The sequence below is a fragment of the Solanum lycopersicum genome, chromosome 3, assembly GCF_036512215.1.
Source record: "Solanum lycopersicum chromosome 3, SLM_r2.1".
Taxonomy (NCBI): domain Eukaryota; kingdom Viridiplantae; phylum Streptophyta; class Magnoliopsida; order Solanales; family Solanaceae; genus Solanum; species Solanum lycopersicum.
In genome coordinates, this window is record NC_090802.1 from 4,300,493 (window position 1) to 4,321,964 (window position 21,472).

The 21,472-nt window shown below is 26.0% G+C and overlaps 1 protein-coding gene across 1 annotated transcript; it reads left to right on the forward strand.

The window, feature by feature from the left end:
• The first annotated feature begins 18,603 nt into the window (after positions 1-18,603).
• Positions 18,604-21,424, forward strand: LOC101268356 (RHOMBOID-like protein 2). Its single transcript, XM_004234320.5, has 5 exons — positions 18,604-19,174; positions 20,148-20,311; positions 20,394-20,557; positions 20,723-20,973; positions 21,127-21,424. The coding sequence occupies exons 1-5, from the start codon at positions 18,912-18,914 to the stop codon at positions 21,239-21,241; spliced, it is 957 nt and encodes a 318-aa protein (XP_004234368.1). The 5' UTR covers positions 18,604-18,911; the 3' UTR covers positions 21,242-21,424.
• Positions 21,425-21,472: the final 48 nt, after the last annotated feature.

Here is a 21,472-nt window from a genome sequence, read left to right on the forward strand (position 1 = left end):
CAATAGTCATATTCTTTAGTAATTTAACATTAGGAACAATCAGTCGACTTATCTCTTATACTTAGAGTCCGTTTGGATTGACTTAAAACATTGATCAACTTCTATTTTGGATTTTGCTTATTTTAAGTCACCTTTTACATTGCCAAACATTTTTGTTTTATTTATAAATTATTTTTTATATTTGTCAAACACTTAAAAAAATAAAAAATTAACTTAAAAATAAGTTTAATCAACTTTTAAACTAATTCAAACACCCTCTTAGTTTATCTTTTTTGGCTTCCAATATTTTTTTTTAGTGATTCACTTTCCTTGTCAAGAATCTATCCTTTATGATTTTTCCTTTTTTGACTTTGTGATTATATTTATTGTTTTAATTAATTTATAGTTACGCTATAGATATGATGAGAAATCTACCTTGATGAACCAATGTTGTTGTTCCTTTTTTTAAAAAAAAAAAAATCCATTAATAATATTGCCACTTTTTAAAAAAAATATATATTATATTCAAGGATCAACGGGACAATCAAATTCTTTGGTAATTCGACTTTAGTAACAATGAATCAACTTAACTTTTAGTGTTTGTGATGTTTCTCTTTAAAAAAATTGTTAAAAATTGTTGCATCTTATTTTTAAAAGTCATGAATTATAATCGCGCTTTTTTTAAAGAACAATTGTTTTCAAGGCTCAACAAGTATTATGTAGTGATTAAAATTTAGTATAAATCAGTTAATTTATCTTTCATAAATTATTTTTTATTTTGTGATAATACTTGATGTTCTGATTAAACTTCATTGACGCTATAACAAACTACTATTACGAATTGATGTTGGTGTTTTTTAAAAAAAAAATGTTAAATATTGACATTTTTTATAAAACCCGTCAACAATAGTACGGTGTTTTATTAAAAAAATCGTCACATTCACCACTCATTAAGAATGTTATATTCTTTAGTGATACATTTTCGTAACAATCGGTCAACTTATTTTTTTATATAATTTTTCCTTTTTTGACTTTGTGACTATGTTCAATGTTCTAATGAATAAATATTCGCGCTATTAAAAAACTGTAACGAATTGATATTGGTACTTTTAAAAAAATTAGTAAATGTTATCTGTATTTTTTAAAGAATCTTTAACGATAGTTGTGCTTTAATTAAAAAAAAAATCGTTACATTTAACGATCAATAAGATAACAATCACTTAACTTATCTTTTATGATTTTTTATTTTTTTTTTAATTTTGTGACTATGTTCATTGGTCGGATTAATCTATATTCTCTCTATAAAATCTACTCTAATGATCCGATGTTAGTATTTTTTTTTAAATCGTTGATAATATTGGTGTTTTTTTAAAAAAATCATTAAAAATAGAGACATTTATTTTTTTAAAAAAAAAAAGAAAAAAAGAAAAGCGGTTACATTTAAGGTTCACCGAGATAGTCATATTCTTTAGTGATTCAACTTTAATAACAATCAATCAACTTATCTCTTATACTTAGAGCACGTTTGAATTGACTTAAAAATTATTTAAAAATAAAAAGTAAAATAATAGAAAGTATGAAGAGACCTACTTTTGGTTTTTAACTTATTTTAAGTCAGCTTTTTACATTGCCAAACACTTTCTAATTTATTTTAAGTTACTTTTATCTTATTTTTAATTTTTTTTATATATATTTGTCAAACAATTTAAAAAATGAAAAACTAATTTAAAAATAAGTTTGACCAACTTTTAAGCCAATTCAAACAATCTCTTAATTTATTCTTTTCTGGCTTACAATTTTTTTTTAGTGATTCTACTTTCATTGTCAACAGTCTATCCTTTATGATTTTTCCTTTTTTGACTTTGTGATTATATTAATTGTTTTGATTAATTTATATTTACGCTATAGAAAATCTACCTTGATGAACCGATGTTGTAGCTACTTTTTGTTAAAGAAATCCATTAATAATATTGGCATTTTTTTAAAAAAATAAATGTTATATTCAAGGATCAGACAATTAAATTCTTTGTTGATTCAACTTTAGTAACAATTAATCAACTTATCTTTTAATATTTTTTCTTTAAAATAAAAATTGTTAAAAAAATTTGCCGCTAATTTTTAAAAAGTCATGAGCTATAGTTGCGCTTTTTCTAAGAACAATTGCTTTCAAGGCTCAACGAGCATTCTGTAGTGATTCAACTTTAGTATAAATCAGTTAATTTATCCTTTATAATTTTTTTTATCTTGTGATAATATTTGTTGTTCTGATTAATCTATATTGGCGCTACAAAAATCTACTATTACTAATTAATATTGGTGGTTTTTTATTTTTTAAAAAAAGTTAAACTTTGGCACTATATTTGAAAAATCGTCAACAATAGTGGTGTTTTATCAAAAAAATGTCACATTCAACGCTCGTTAAGATCGTTGTATTCTTTAGTGATTTAATTTTCGTAACAATCAATCAACTTATTTTTTTATATAATTTTTCCTTTTTTGACTTTGTGACTAAATTCGATGTTATAATGAATAAATATTTGCGCTATTAAAAAATTGTAACGAATTGATAATAGTATTTTTAAAAAAAATATTAAATGTTACTGGTATTTTTTGAAGAATCATTAACGATAAGTTGTTCTTTATTAAAAAAAATCGTTACATTTAACGATAAATAAGACAATCATATTCTTAAGTGATTCAACTTTCATAACAATCATTTAACTTATCTTTTATGATTTTTTTTTTTAAAATTTGTGACTATGTTCATTACTCGAATTAATCTATATTTGCTCTATAAAAATCTATTGTAATGATCCGATGTTAGTATTTTTTTTTTACAAAAAATCGTTGATAAAATTGGTGGTTTTTTTTAAAAAAAAAAATTGTTAAAAATAGTGACATTTTTTAAAAATAAGAAAGGCGGTTATATTCGAGGTTCACCGAGATAGTCATATTCTTTAGTTATTCAACTTTAGTAACAATCAGTCAACTTATCTCTTATACTCATAACCCATTTGGATTGACTTAAAAAATTAGTCAAAAATAAAAAGTATGAGATGACTTACTTTTAGTTTTTAACTTATTTTAAGTTATTTTTATCTTGCCAAACACTTCTTAACTTATTTTAAATTATATTTACTTCATTTTTTATATTTATCAAAATATTTTAAAGAGTCAAAAACTGACTTAGAAGGCTTACCATATTTTGGTGATTCTACCCAGTCAACAATCTATCCTTTATGGGTTTTTCTTTTTTGACTCAGTGATTATATTTATTGTTTTGGTTAATCTATATTTGCGCTATAGAAATTTACCTCGATGAACAGATGTTGGTGCTACTTTTTTTTAGAAAAATCTATGAAAAAATATTGGCAGTTTTAAAAAATTCATATGTTACGTTCAAGGTCAACGAAATAATCAATTTCTTTAGTGGTTCAACTTTAGTAACAATCAATCAACTTACCTTTTAAAGTTTTTTTTTTATTCTCCGTATTCGCGCTATAAAATTCTATTATAATGAGTCAATATTAATGCCTTTTTTACATAAATTTTTAACGTATTAACATTTTACTTTTTCGAAAAAACATCAAATATAGTGACACATTTTTAGAAAAATTATTATATTCAAGGCTCAACAAGACAATAATATTCTTTAGTGATCTTTTGCTCTCAACGACTTACTTTTTGTGATACTTTCTTTTTTGAAATTAATTGCTCATTTGTTATTGTGATTAATTTATATTCATGTTATATGAATCTACCGCAATGAATTTATAAAAAAGCTTTAACAATACACACATTCAAAAAAATCATAAACAATGGTGACACATTTTTAAAAAAAAATTCGTTATGTTCAAGATTTAACGAGAAAAATATACCCTTTAATGATTTAACTTTAGTAACAATCAATATCTTTTATAAATTTCTCTTCTTTTTTAGATAAAAACTTTGTCACTATGTTATTTTTTTGATTAATTTATATTCGCGTTATATAATATAATGTAATGAAATGATAATGATATTTAAAAGAATTTCATAAAATTGACATTTTTTTTTGAAAAATAGTTAACAATAGTGTTACTCTTTTGTGATTTAGTTGTTAACAACTTATCATTTATGATTTTTTTTTCGCCTTTGTGATTAATGACTATATGCGTTGTTTCAATTAATTTATATTCACATTATATAAATATATGGTAATAAATTGATATTAATGCTTTTTTTTTCTTCAAAAAATTAGACATCTTTGGTTAAATTCATCTTTTATAATAATTAGACATTTTTAATGATTCTCTATTATTTTTATTTTATGACTATATATTTGTGTTTAAATCTACGTTTTAATAAATAATATTTGTACAATAAAAATCTATTATAATGAATATTAGAGTTTTATTTTGAAAAATTGTTATGTTAAAGAATTTAACTATAATTAATATTAGCAACCTTTAAAAAATGTAAAGTTGAAAACTCAAATTCAAGATAATTAATATTAATAAACGTTTACCATTTTATCGTACTCTTTAGTGATTCAATTTTTTGTCACAATCAAGCAACTTATCTTTTCATCTTTTTTATTTCTTTTTTACTTTGTGGTTATATTCAATGTTTGAAATCTACGTTTTAATTAATATATATTTGCATTATAAAAATCTACTATAATGAATATACATTAACCTTCTTTTAAAAAAATTCATTTTTGAAATCTTTAACTTAGAGTGAATATTGGAAAAATCCTTTTGGCCAGAATAATTTGTCCATAATACATATTCACACTACAAAAGTGATTTTCTTTTTGATAATTATCATAATACAATTTGGCCATAATGTCAAATTAGCTATTAAGGTCATTCTAAATCAAGAATTTGACAAATTTTGAATAATTTGAAGTTAATAATCAAATTAGTTGAATGTATTAAGGCCATTCCAAATCAAAAGCTTTGTGAATTTCAAATAACTTGAATATAATGACCAAATTAGCTGAATCAGTTAATTATTGCAAATCAATAATTTTGAAAGTATCAAAAAAAATTGAAGCTAATCATCAAAATAGTTAAAAGTATTAAAATCATCCCAAATCAAGAACTCCATCTATAAATTTCAAACAATTTGTAGTTATTGATCTAATTAGTTGAATCATATACTAAATCAAGATTGCATTAACGCTATTTTAAATAAAGACTTTGTAAATTTCAAACCATTTGAAGCTAATTATTAAAATAAATGATTGTATTAAGAATATTTCAAATTAAGAACTTTGTAAATTTATTTGAAGCTAATGATCAAATTAGTTGAATGTATTAAGGCTATTCTAAATCAAGAACTTCATAAACAACAAATAATTTGAAGTTAATGATCAAATTAATAAGTTGAACGTATTAAGGCCATTCCAATTCAAACTAAGTAAATTTCAAATAATTTGAGGCTAAAATGATTAAATTAGTAGAATGTATTAAGGTCATTTCAAATCAAGAACTTCATATAATTGAATATATTAAGGTTATTTCAAATAAAAAAACTCCATAAATCTCAATTAATTTAAAGCTAATAATCAAATTAACCAAACATACCATTTGGGGGTCCATTGGTTTGAGCTTGACACTTCCACGTTGGAGGTTTTAAGTTCGAAATTCCTTGCGAAAGCAAGGTGTTTGCCTTTTGAGTTGAGCTCGTCGCACCAGACTTGCTAATGCGGATTACCTCTCCTATGTGGTTTGCGAGCTATTGCATAGAACCAGAAGTGTTACTCTGTGTGCACCCGAAGGATAACGATTACAAATTTTCTTTTCATAAAAAAAATAAATTAATCGAACATATAATTAGGATCATTCCAAATCAAAACTTCCACATGTAATTATATAACAAATGAGTTGAAATATTGATCAAAGTGTTGTAAAAGTTCCAACATGCCTATTTAATTAAGAGTCATCTAAATGGTCAGAAAAATTGGCCATACCTTGGCCAAAATTGTACAAAGACTAAAATATCCTTGCTTTAAGTTTTACATTTATTTCCTCAAAACTTTTTCCTCTAAACAAAAATTAACTTTTTTATAATTCCCAAACTCCTTGAACTACTAAACATTAACTATTTGGCTGCCAAAGCAAATGAAATTTTTTTTTTATATTTTTTGTGTGTATAGTTTATCCAATTTATCTTTAAAAATAAGTATTGTTTAGTTAATTAAAAAAACGTATGCTTTAATTAAAATGAAATATTTTTTGTAATTTTATTTTTAACATTAATATTTTTTTCATTATATACCAAATTATATTCTACATATACCCTCCCCTGAACTCAATTATGAGCCTGTTTGGCTCAGCTTAAAAGCTGGTCAAACTGACTTAAAAGCTGGTTTTTGACTTATTTAGCTGTTTGACAATACTCAAAATAACTTATTTTAAGTTTAAAAAAAACTTATTTTAAGCCAAAAGTTAAAAGCTGGGATAGAGGTGCTTTTTTTTCCAGCTTATAAGTTGTTTTAAGTTGACCACATTTTTACCTTTTTGCCCTTAATATTTTTATATAATCTCCAAATTACCCACATAACCCAAACATCTCTTTCTTCTATTTTTCTCTTTTCCCGTGTGGATGATAGACAATTACTATTACTAATGAATGAAAATAAAATATAAATCTTAAATCTTTCAAGTGATCTAATCAAATTATATATTATTAAAATGTAAAATAAGTTGCACATATAACTTAAATAAAAATTTATATTCCTCTTATAAATAATTTGTGATAATAAAGAAATATGTGAATGATAGACAATTATTATTACCTATGGGTGAAGCTAAAATAAAATCTTAAATCGTTCTTTAATCTATTCAAATTATATATCTTTAAAATCTATAATAAGTTTATATTCCTCTTATAAATAATTTGTGATGAGAAAGAAATATGTGAATGATAGCAAAATATAATTATTTATGGCTGTAAAATATAAATTAATTAACTTTTATTATGTTAACAACTTTTAAGGGTATTTCAGACATTTTGATTTAAAAAACTGTTTATCAGCACTTATTTGCCAAACAAATCAACAACTTCTTTTTTTTTTAACTTCAGCACTTTTATCCAAACGCATAACTACTTATTTTAAAAATAAGTTTCAACACTTTCAAAAGTACTTTTTTTAAAGCTGCTTTTATTAAGCTCATCCCAACGGGCCCTATATATGATCCAAAGGTGCCAATGTGTACCTTTGAAAAATTATTTTTTCTCTTGAAATAAACTTTTTTAATGAAAAAGACAATTAAATTTCTCATTAATAACAACTATAAATGACTATCTTATCTACTAAAGATTATACTTAATTATTTTGTGATACAAAATTAGTAAAATATAGTAATTAATCATAGATTAAAAAATATTAATTACATTTTTCTTTAAATGTAATCAACTAAACATATTAATCTATATAATGGATGTTTTTTGAGAGAAAAATTATATTGAAATTTAGATATTTTTAAAAATAATTGATGATAAGACATTTATAAATATGTCATGAATAACACATTATTTTCTTATATTACAATCATTCCTCGCAAGAATTAACATATATAGAAAATGGTGAAATTATTTCACTTATTTTAACTATAATTATAAAAATCCAGTTATTCAAATAGTATTAATTAAGTGGATATTTCAAAACAAATGAATAAAATATCACTCAATACCTACTTATCAATTATAATACTTTAAAATAGATGTATTTATGTATATATTAATTTACAAGATGTTTAACGTGTATAAGTAAAATATAACATAATTAGGATATATATGTTTTAAAAATTATTTTCATTGAATGTAGACTTTTAATATTTCAATAACGATAATCAAATCTCAATATACTTTAGAATTGATAGACATCAACACATTATAAAAATACATAATTTAATTAACTTGAAACACAATAATCAGATATGTAGCTTAAATTTTTTAAATATTTGGTTTATTTTTGAAACATATAGTTGTAACTACGTAGTTTAATTTTTTAAAACATAAACTTTAAATATGTAGCTTGATTTTTCAAAACATAATGATTAACAAATATGCAATTTTTCAATATTAAAGTGTAACTATCTTGGGTTATTGTTAAATAGGATCCACGCTTATGAACCATATGCTTTTTAGTATTTCTTTAATGTGTTGTCTATCAATGCTAAAGTATTTTGAGTTTTGATTGTTATTATTAAATTACTTTACATTATTTATAAAAAAGTATTTAAAAATATAATTTAAATAGGTAATTTAAATTTATTTATATAATAAATGCAAAAATATTACTTAGTTTTAAAAATTATTAATCAGTTCAAAACAAACATTAATTTGAGAGAAAAAAAATAATAATATTATGACTACCTATGAATAATTAATATTTTAGCATATTATTTAATAGCAAACATTTTTTTATAAAATAACAAATATTACTAATAAAGAATAATATATATGTGATGAAACTTAAATCTAATTCATGCTAAACAAGTTTGTGTTGTAATTGTCATCGTCATATGAGAACTATAAAGATGTTTTACTTTCAATTATTTAATAAATGTTTATTTTGAAATCATAAAAACTTTTCTATATCCTTTCTATGCTATTAAAATTTTTCGATCTAGCAACATCAACGTTTTTATAAAAAAAAATTGTATATGTCTCTAGTACCGATATAATAAATAAAAATTAATTTTAATGAGTCTTTTTTGTGTATGATGTGATTCATATGTAATCAAAGATATGAAGAAAATCACATAATAGAGGAAACATGATGATAATTTTAGCTTTCTTTGTTTTTCGCTCACATACATCCGAGTATAATCGGATAAAATATATTATTATCATTCTTTTTAGAAAATCAATGTGTAACAACAATTCCTTTAAATAAATAAGAATAATTCTTTAGCCAACTCGATTAATTTCATATTTTTATTTTTCACATAAGTTTTTAATATTTAAATTTAGATATAAATTATCCTTTCACGGTAAGAAATTATAAATTAAAATAGTTAAAACTTTACTTCTCTTTATAATTTTAAAATTTTTTCTTATCATTAAGAAATAAGAAATGGAAAAAAATAATTGAAATTGAAAAAGATATATATATATATATATATATATATATATATATATATTATATTATTTTTTTATGTTTTTATTTTTTTATTTTAGATCTTGAAAATTTGAAATGAGAAGAGTGTATGAGAATTATGTTATCTTTGGGAAATTTTTTGGTTCCTTTTCATGTTTAACTATGAAATCATCAATAATTAATCTCACTAATCATTTCTATGTCTTGGAAACATAATTGAAGAATATACTCTCTCTGTCCTGATTTACTTGTCCATATTTTTTTTTTATATTTGTCCCTATTTACTTGTCCATTTTAACAAATCAAGGAAAGACAACAATTTTTTCTAATATACCCTTATCTAGTTCTATAAAATTTCTAGTACTACTAAGTTGAAAATTTAAAGGGTACAATTATAACTAACATATAATAATAATTGATACCTTAATATGTGTGTCACTTCTAAGGTGGATAATTAAATAGAACAAGGGAGTATTTATTATTTAAGTTAAAAGGCAAAAATGTTCAAAAATAAACTAGTTTATAGTGTGAACATGTCATTTTACCATTTTGACCAAATTATGACCAAATTTGTATGGCCAAAAAGATTATTCCTTTAATTAATTAAGAGCTAATTAAGTAATACAAACATACCAATACTCATACTTTTAGCTATGAGAGTCAAAATTAGCATAAAATTAATACTCCATAATCCACCCAACTTGTCTAAAATTTGTTGCATTGGATGAGTTATATTTATTAAAAATATATATGGGACCATTTAGCTAGCATTAAACTTAAGCTGTAAATGCTATTTGAAGTTATAAAATAAAAATATCCAACAATTTTTATAGATAACAAACAATGTACAGTTTTTACTTTTATCAAAATCTTCTTTTTGACCAAATAAAACATAAATTCGTTTGAAATTTGTTTTGAGTTTAATCTATTAAAATATGTTATTCTACATAGATTTAAGCAGGACTTATATTCACTTGAAAACTTTATCATACATGTCAGATTTTTCGATATAAAATTTAAATTTAATTAGACTTTAATAAAAAATATCGGATGAAAAAAAATAAAACGGAGAAATAAATGAATATTATAATAAACATCAATAAATAAACGAGTGAACTTTAGTTTGCTTTCACCTAACAAGAAATAATTGATTAATATGATAAATTGGTATCCCCGTTAATCAATTACTTGTAATTAGTAAGAGTGTGCATTATCTAGATTAAGCCAAAAATCAAATCGAATTGAATTCAATTTTTTTTGTTTGATTTTAGATTTAACATTTAAAATTTTTTAGTTTCTTAATTTGGTTTTAGATTTGGAACAACAAAAATCGTAAATTAAAAATATTTGGATGGTTTTTTATATATATACTACTCTTCATTCGTGGTACATGGTCGATAAACAATATATTGGCATTAAATAATATGTAATTTTATTTTATGATATTATTATCAAATATATATTGATATCTTGTCAATAATATCCATTTTTTAATTATGTGAATCGATTTTTTTTCTTTTAAAAAAAGTTATATTAAGAGATTTGATTTAACCATTTCTCATTCTTTATAAATAGGTATTTCTCTTAGTCATCATTATCACTATTCAATTATAATAGAATTGTGTTTTTTCATATGATAAAATCAAAAAATCAAACCCAAAAAGCTTAATAACAAAGAGAAAATTTAACTAAATTAAATTAGATAACATTTTATTAAAAATTTGAATCGAACAATCGAATGTACACCACTACGATAAGTTTTATACTCCATAAGTAATTAATCCATAAGATTATTGTGAATCTCATTTATTTGGGTTTGAAGATAAAAATAGGACTAAGAGAAAGCGTGTGCTATGTTGGACCATGCACAATGTACCAAACAAGAAGGATGATTCATAAATTTCTCAATGATTCACCATCCTATAAAATCTTAGGAATTTAATAATCTTGCAATTTTGAGTTAAAATTTGACGTCAACGAGTATTTTGGGGTTGAAAGATGGATAAAAAATATCAATTCAAATAGTTGAAAAATATTGTAGTTCCTTAATAGAATATATGGTCCCTTTGCGTTTTGGAATTCCTTTTACATAAAATATTTTTTTCTTAGCCTTATTAATAATTGAAATTTATACATTACCAGTCATTACACTAAAAGGTGTTAAATAAAGTTTCAAAGATAATGAGGATAAGAACAAAACCGAATGCAATTGCCCAGAAAAAGTTTAAATTGATCTTTTCCTAGTTAATATAGATCTATCCATAACAGACACCAAGACAGGATTTGGAATAAGGATAACAATCTCAAGCTAATAGTAAGTAATGAGTACAACTAGTTATGATTATTCTATACTCACATGTCGGGTATGTTGCAAGAATTGATGAGAAATAAAGGGAAAAAAGGAAAAAGAGGAACGTGAAAAATCGTTTTATGCTTTAATGAAAAAGACATTTGTTTTTTTATCAGTAGTGGTAAGTAAAATAGGAGAGTTTAAATATAGAATCACTCCTATTAATTGTTAAATGGGTTGGAAAGAGGGACCTCGCGTTGTGGTCGTCGCTCGCTCGGCTTCGACTTTGGCAAATGATCGATCGAGAGATTATTTTTTGGACAAAGTTTGTTTTAATTATTTAATTATTTATTTTGATTAATTAAATTAAAAGGCCAAAAATGTTTTCAATTAATGTTGTTGACGTTTTAAGTTAAAATATTTAGCCGAAACGTTTCAATTTTTTATTTGATTAAATCCGATCCAACTCGGATTCACGCGCGACCCGCTGTTTATTTGAACTTTCCCATTTTATTTAAAATTCCCTCAATGACTGTTCTGAAAGGTTGCAACTTTCAGGAACAGTCAGTACCATTTGAAAGGTTGCAAACTTTCATTAATGGTCGTGTGGATTCTGAAAGGGTTGCAACCTTTCGGAATCTATTCTTCTTGCCTATAAATACCATTCATTCTTCAGAATATTTCTTTACGAATTTTCTGATTTTCTTCTTCTGCACAAATTTTTCTTCGTGTACTTTCCGCTATTGATTGGTTCGCTGACACCAGAGTTTTTGGTATCTATACTCTGGTGACTGAGATCATTTTAGCCTGGGAGGTTATATTCCAAATCAAACCTCGGATACTAGAGGGGAATAATTTTCTTAATGAGACACTATGAGTTCAGTGGACTTGATCTTTTTCCTATTTAAAAGTTTTTCCAGATTCTGGTACATTTTACAGATTTTAGTTTTTTATTGTGAATTAAATTTTTGTTCATCTCTTTTACTGGTTCAATAAAATTTAGTTACTTCTTGCTTCTGGAAAAAATTATTATAATCAGTAATTCTGATTTTTCTAACACAGTTTGACAACATCAAAAAATTAAAAAAGAGAGAGTTCACCACATAATCAACGTATCTTAAGTTGGTGCAACTACATCCAGCCACAAAAGCCAAATCATACCTCAACAATGCAATCAATTTGATTTGAAGTTAGAAATTTTGTTTGGATATATACAAGTTAAAATATTTTTTTCTCATAAAATACGAAAATCGCAGGAGTCATGAGAACTATTGGAAATCTCCTCCGTTTTACACTGATTCAATGTATTAACTCATTGTGTTTAGGGATTTCTGATTTGGGTAAATGGGTTCCATAAAGCTTATTATTAATTTAAATTAAGTGTTATAGTCATAGTCTGATTTAATTGTAATCCACAACAAATTATTGTTACTTCACTTGAATCGCTCTCGTTCTCTATACAAACGCAAATGTATAAAATGTGCTCGTGTTTGTATAAAGCAAGAGAAAATTGTATATATACATATATTTTCGTTTCTCTCCCATATCTCACTCACTATTCTCCCAGATTTCACTCGCCTTTTTCAATTTATACAAACACAAATGTATACATTGTGTTTCTGTTTGTATCAAGCTATAGAAAATTGTATATTCCAATACAAATACATATATTTTCGTCACATACGCTTATACAGATACGATCTTTCCCTGTCCAATTTTCGTTTGTCTTTCTCTCTTTCTCACTTTATACAAACACAAATTGTATAATTGATCTTTTGTATATGTATACCAAAGCAGATTATACAACTGATTTCAGTTGTATATGTATAGTGAAATTATACAATTGCTTTCTTTTGTATATGTTTAGCGAAATATATTTGCTATGAAGCGCAATTATGTAAATGATAACTATACCATGCAAATATGATTTTTATAGGTTTGTTATATGTGAAAATTACTCTATTTTGATTTGCGACAAATTTTTATGGCTCGTAAAACTATTGGGTGTATTTCTTGGTAAATAATTATTTATTTTAATGATAGTTTTTTTTACCAAGGGGTTAAAAAAGGAAAAATTACATGAATTGTTACATTTTAATAAATAATTACTTATTTTAGTGATAATTTTTATTTATTACCATTTATATCAATACCATGTTAAATTTTCAATATGTGTTAAAAGTAAATTATGTATGCAGTATATATTGATTATAATTGTTTTTTGAAATATATTGTGTTTGTTTGATAAAAATTTGACACATCGTATTATAAGTGTATTAAAATGTATAATAAATGTATTATCCATCATTAAAACTTGTATTATATGTGAATAATAAATTGTTCTTTGTAATATGTATTAAACTTGTATTATAAATGAATTAAAAGTGATCAAATAAAAAAATGAAGTTATTACTATAAATAGTAAATATTTTTTTATTATATTATATTAATATAAATTTCCCTTAAAAAACATGGTAAAAATTATTTTCTTAAAATAAGGAGATAACATTTTTCCTTGATATTCATTTAAATTTTTCCTATGTATTTGTTTTCTCTATTCTTTTATTTGAACAAAAAAATAAAAGGCACCGTAAAAAAAAATAAAAAATCTTTCAACCACAAAACTCAATATTCATTCACTCATTTGATAAGTTTCTCTTATATTTTTGTCTTCTCGTATTCTCTCATTTAAAGATCCATCGGATATCACATTTACATAATGAATTCACTCAATTAATCATGTTTATCACATTTTATACCTACCTTATCCACTGAAATATGTTTGTATAAATTTTTAGTTAATTTTCTTTCGGCAAATCAATTTGTATGTCATATATTATAGGGAAAATTGTATAAAATAGCAAAGTAATAACCTAAATTAAATGGAATAGCTAGGGTTTGATTTAATTGTGCTCCATAGCAAACATTATCTAAAAATTTGCCAGCGTCTCTCTCCCAAGAATCTCGCTCGCCACTCTCCATTCTCGCTCGTCTCTCTCGCTTTATACACAGAAGTGTATAATTCTGTTTCTGTTTTGTATAAAGCGAGAGAAAATTGTATATACACATTCAAAAATGTATATCTTCGTGTTATACACTTAATTATACAATTTACAAACATTTTACTTCAAAAATTGCAGAGAAAAAGGCCAACGAATTATACAATTGCAGTGAAATACAATTTCTCTAGCTTTATACAACAGAAGTGTATATATTGTGTTTCTGTTTTTGTATAAAGCGAGAAAAACATATATCTTCTTGCTATACACTTATAATTATGCAACATACATACATTTTAATTCGATTCAACTATATGCAAAGCAAATTATACAATTGCAGCGAAATAGGCCAGCGAATTATACACTTGTATATGTATAGCGAATTATACAATTTTTATGTTTGCTATGGAGCGCAATTATGCAAAGTTTGCTATATTATACAAATATGAATTTTTTGTTTGCTATATGTGAAAGTTGCCCTATATTATATATATTCCATTCCATACACAAATATATGTTTGTATATTACCTCATATAAAAAAGATTATATAAGCCATTGTGTATATCCATATATCATTAGATACATTGATTGTAAATAATCTAGTCCATGTAAAATATATATGCACATACTTTTAAGTTAAATTTACAATCTATTCGTTAAAAGTTTATAATTACAAAAATTCCTCAAAACAGATACAATAATATAAGCGTTGATACATTAATATAATGCATGATATACATTAATTTGAAGCGCGAGAGTATACTAATATGATGTGCGAGATACACTAATATGATATGTGAGATACATTTTATACATGATACATTAATTTGATGCGCAAGATATTCTAATCTGATGCGCGAAATATACTAATATGATGCGCCAGGTAACATTTCATACATGATACACTAATTTGATACATGAGATACCTTAATGTAATACGCGAGATACACTAATTTGATGCGCGAGATACATTAATGTGATGCATGAAAATAAGAAATTTTGAAAATTTATAAAACTTATAAGGGATAATGATAAAAAGTAAACTAAAAGGTGAAATTTACGTAATTAATCCAAAATATATTAGTAAATCAATTTATATACCATACTATATATCAGTTTCATACTATATATTCTTTTATAGGGCATGTTTGGAAGGATACTCTGGTAATTGGATTTGGTATAATTGGGTGCAATTACACTGTTTGTCCTGTTTGGTTGGACAAATAATTACTTGATGAACATGTAATTGGTGTAATTGATAGGGAGTAAATACACTCTATAATTCATAGAGCACGCGAATTGCTGATAATTACATGGTGTAATTATCAATTAATTTTTTTTATATATATTTCTATTTTAATTTTTTTACTTCTATCATGTTAAGTTCTTTAATTATTTTTATTATTCTGAAATTTGTAAAAGTATATTTTTTATTTTTTATTAATATATTTCATTTTCTTTTTGTTCTCAACATTACTTACGTGTATCTACCTATTTTTTTTTTGTATTATCTTTTTTTTTATATCATGCTTATTTTCTCATTAGCATAATTTTATCAGTATTTCATTTTTTAAATTAAAATAAAATTTATTGTTAAGTAAGGTTATAGACTTACGTTCTATTATTTTTAAAAAAATAAAAATAAATCATATCTATACATGCTATATTGAAATTTGCTATAAGAGCGTTATGTTAACTTTTTTGTTTTGAATTTATAGCTTATGTTGTATTTTTAGTTTCATTTCTTTCAGTAATATTGAATTCACATTGCACATCATTTTTTAATCAGACTTGGTAGATTATATTTTTATCAAACATTTTATAGCTTATGACATTTTATTTATATACTAATATTTTTATCAAACGTGCATGTCAAGATATTCGTCGAAACTTCATACTTTTTGCTTTTTAGTTTTACGGCCAATCAATTGAAATATATTAATTTGAAAAAATATAAATCAATTATTTTTTCATAATATTTATTTACTATTGAAATCGATTGGAGTATTTTGAAATAGAAAACACTTTGCTAGCATAAGTAAATCATTCAGAATTCATCAATTATGAGTTTGCGTGTATATACTAGATGACAAAAGCCCGTGTACGCATGGGCCCAACATGTAATTATCATAACATGTTGGCGATAAACATATATATAAAAGGAAAAATTGTATAAAATAGCAAACTAATAACCTAAATTAAATGGAATAGCTAGGGTTTGATTTAATTGTGTTCCATAGCAAACGTTGGCAAAACTTTGCCAGGCGTCTCTCTCCCAGAAGTCTCGCTCGCCACTCTCCCATTCTCGCCTCTCTTGCTTTATACACAGAAGTGTATAATTTCTGTTTCTGTTTTGTATAAAGCGAGAGAAAATTGTATATACACATGCAAAAATGTATATCTTCGTGTTATACACTTAATTATATAATTTACAAACATTTTACTTCAAATATTGCAGAGAAAAAGGCCAAAGAATTATACAATTGTGAATTATACAATTGCAGTGAAATATAATTTTTTCTAGCTTTATACAACAGAAGTGTATATATTGTGTTTCTGTTTTTGTATAAAGCGAGAAAAACATATATCTTCTTGCTATACACTTATAATTATGCAATATACATATATTTTAATTCGATTCAACTGTATGCAAAGCTAATTATACAATTGCAGCGAAATAGGCCAGCGAATTATACAATTTAGGCCAGCGAATTATACAATTTAGGCTAGCGAATTATACACTTTTATATGTATAGCGAATTATACAGTTTTTACGTTTGCTATGGAGCGCAATTATGCAAAGTTTGCTATATTATACAAATATGATTTTTTTTGTTTGCTATATGTGAAAGTTGCCCTATATAAAAGTATATCTTGTCTACATATCAAATTTCTTATTACACTGCCTATGTTTGTTCACACTTTTATACATATTTACTTCTTTGCAAGGAAGCAAAGAGAAGTGTTTAAGTTGTGTAGGTATAACTTAGTAAGAATATAGCTAGTAATATTTAAAACGTTCTTTGTTTAGTTGAAGTAATATTTGTACCGAACAGAATAATGTATTCTTCTTCTCGCATTCTTTCACATAGAGTTATTATTTCTACTAAATATATAAAAGGATGATGGGAGATTCCTTAGAGAAAATTATGAACAATATTAATATTAAAAAAATAGAAAAAAAATTTAGGGAGATAAAAGATGTATCAATATCACAAATATAAGAAACTATTAGTGTCCCATGTAAAAACTCAAGAATGACTTTGAGTCTTAACCCAAACGTACTATTGCGAGCCTCCCCTTCAAGGTGGAAGAGGCATGGATGCCACCTACCGTGGTGGCTAGCTGACACGTGGAGTGAGATATATGAATTTAAATGACTAAAACGACCTTGATGATGAATAAAAATAATTCCCAAAAACAGACAGGTTAATACCACAAAACACACCCATACTTTGTATTGTACTATGGTAGAAAAGCCACATGCTCAGTAACTTGATTTGAGTTCAAAGGGCTAATTACGACTTTAACGGAATTCAATAAAAAAAATTAATTTTTAAAAAATAATCTAGAATTTATCAATTCGTTATTCTAATTTCGCACTTTGTTCGAAGTTTTTCATGCACTACACTAATTTTTACTCTTTTATTTTAACTTGCTTGTTCTATTTTTCTCTAAATCTATTTTATAACTTTGTTAAATAAAATATTAATTTATTTCTTTAAACAATCTTTTTTTTAATTTTAATTTTGCATAGTTTGAAGATCAAAAGATGAAAGATCATTTTAGCCGACCATCATTATTATCTTAAATTCGATATAAATTAATATTAAATAAATAAATTAAAATGACTAAAGTACTAATATTTCATACGTTTCTTCATCAATCGTCCCTCTCAAATTTGATAACCACTTATATAATGAAAGGTTATTATCTTAAACTCGATATAAAATTAAAATAAAATAAATAAATTAAAATGATTGAAGTACAAATATTTCATGGACTTTTTTACCAACCGTCCCTCTCAAATTTGATAACAACTTATATAATGAAGATCCGATATTTAGTTTTTAATGAATATTTGATAATAATATATTAAACGATATTATTATTATTATTTTATATCGAGATAAAATTATATTATCATCGTTATTTTACCCCAATAACAATAACTTATCCTAATAGTGTAACCGACAAATATTTCCAATAATAGAATAGTAGTGAAGAGGCCAAAAAGAGCATATCTTACCGGTTCCATAAAATCTTGAATAAAGTTTAGTTTGTTCTTTCATATCCTATAATTTCTCATAATCCACCCATTAATTACAAGTAATTAACAAAAACCACAAAACTAAAACGCACTAATCCCATTATCCCACGATCAATCATCAGCACAAACTAAAATAACAACTCCCCTGTTTCTCTCTCTACACACATTCCCACGTTCCTTCCCCCCCATTAAACCCCCTTCTTATATTACTTAAAGTCTCTGTTTTTTGAGTTAAAATTTGAAGAAACAGAGTTGTTATTGTTTTACAGAAGAGAGATATGAGAGGAGGAGATATAGAAAGCAGAGGAGAAAAAAACAGGGGAAGCAATCATGCTTCTTCCTATGCTGTCGAAGACACAGATACGCCGTGGATTTCTTGGTTGATTCCTTTGTTTGTGGTGGCTAATGTTGTTATGTTTGTTATTGTCATGTATTTCAACAATTGTACGAAAAGTAATCAGGGGTGCGTAGCTAGGTTTCTTGGAAGGTTTTCTTTTCAGCCCTTGAGGGAAAATCCTCTGTTTGGACCTTCTTCTTCAACGTAAGTTTGAATTTTTTAGATACCCCATGTTGTAATTTTGTGTTCTTGAAATGATTTGAGTCGTTTTTTGGGTTAAAGGTTGAGTCTTTATGGTTGATGCTTGTTTCTGTTAAAGAAATTTGAAGTATAGGAGGTACAATTAGTTATATTTGGTTTGCTTATTGGATTTCCTTTTCAGTTACTGTTTCTTGTTTAGTGGCCAAAAAGTGTCGGTTGAGATGTGAAATTTGTTCTTTTTTTTCCTTTTGCTGTTTGAGGTGACTAGTAAGCAGATTACTACTGTTTTACGCCAGTTTACTCTACGTGGCCCTTTTTCAACTTTTGTCTTTCTGTTTGATTGCTACGATTAGTTATATCTACTTGTTTTGACATTGAGCACAAAGATTTCACCGATATACCCAAACTAGTCAGCAATAAACGTATGGGGTTTGATAATTATTTCCAGCGTTTAATTGTTTTGGTGACTGTGTTTACCTATCCCTATGTTTTGCACATAGAAGATTTAGAGATTTTACAGCCATATTGTAAACCGCAGTTCCGTTTATCTTCACCGGAGAAAGCTATAAGTGGTACTGAGGATAGAAACTTCTAGTCTTGTACAGTTGTTGAATAGATTTATTATGGGGACCTTGCTCCAATTTGTGTCTCTTGGTGGGAGTCACTACTTGAAAGTTTCCTATTCGAATGCCTGTCCTACTCATGTATATGTATGCCTCAAATTGGTGCATGCAAAGACTTCTTAACCTTTTAATATGGCAAACTTTGACAAGGCATCAATTGTTGTCTAGCTATTTAAGGTTTAATAACTGTCCACATATATGGTAATTGTGGTTTCTTGAGTTGGTGTATTCGAAAGTGATTGTTTTTCCTTTTTTTGGCTTATGAAATATCAAATATACAACGTTTATAAGTACTCGTATTTTAGGATCCAAGAATGTCTTCTGGTAAATTATGCATTTTGTTATTGCTGAAGGTTGGAGAGGCTGGGTGGTCTTGAATGGAAGAAAGTGGTCCATCAACATCAAGGATGGAGGCTTGTCACGTGTATCTGGTTACATGCCGGTGTTATTCATCTGATCGCGAATATGTTGAGTCTTGTAATTATTGGCATACGCCTTGAACAGCAATGTGGCTTTGGTATGTTATATGTAATGGTCTTCCTAATGTTGGACTTGAAATGCAATTATGTACTTAGTTAAAGTCATCTTTTGATTTGTAGTGCGCATTGGAATTATATACTTGTTGTCTGGCATTGGCGGGAGCATACTATCTTCTTTGTTTATCCAGAGGAACATCTCTGTTGGTGCTTCAGGGGCACTATTTGGCCTACTTGGAGCTATGCTTTCAGAGCTTATTACGAATTGGTCAATTTACACTAACAAGGTGATAATGCCACTCAATGGATTCCAAAACAATTGTTACAGTGTCCAATTTTCCATTTTTAATTGAAAGAAAGGTTCAGATAGTGTTTCCATTAGAAACTATAGGATGGAGTCAGGACAATGCACTATATATGTATACTTATTGTCATGTTGATACTTCCCATAGGTTTGTGCACTCTTGACGCTTTTGGTGATAGTTGCCATCAATCTAGGAGTTGGAATCTTGCCTCATGTGGATAATTTTGCTCACATTGGTGGATTCTTGACTGGATTTCTCCTTGGCTTTGTTCTGCTTCCACGCCCTCAACTAGGGTGGATGCAACGTCGCAATCTTCCAGCTGGTGTTCGTGTGAATTCCAAATACAAGGCTTACCAATATGGACTGGGGCTTGTTTCTCTTGTTCTGCTAGTAGCAGGGTTAGTATAAGACACAACTTTGGCTCTAAAAGTTTTAGTATGAGTACATACACGACTAAGCATGTATAGATATTTGTCTTTTTTTTTTGTTTCATATGAAAGAAAATCGCAATGCACCCTGACCAGATTATCCATTTGTGCTTAAAATTGCAGGTTTACCATCGGACTGGTGTTGCTGTTCCGAGGGGTTAATGGATATGATCACTGCCATTGGTGTCACTACCTCAGCTGTGTTCCAACCTCTAGATGGAAATGTGATGGAAATTAACTAGAGATGCTTGCATAATTTGGCCTGTAAAGCAGTAGTTAAATCATTTGTGTTTTTTTTAGCATGTTGTCTTCTTTTTAGTTTTTACCACTAGATATCTACATTTAGTTTGTCTTTATTCATTTACTGTTTTCCCCTTGTGAAACAAATGATTCTTAGTATATAATTTCTGTTGGTGATTTAGCCCTTGGCTTTTCAACATATTTGCCTTCTTTTTGTTATATTTGTTGC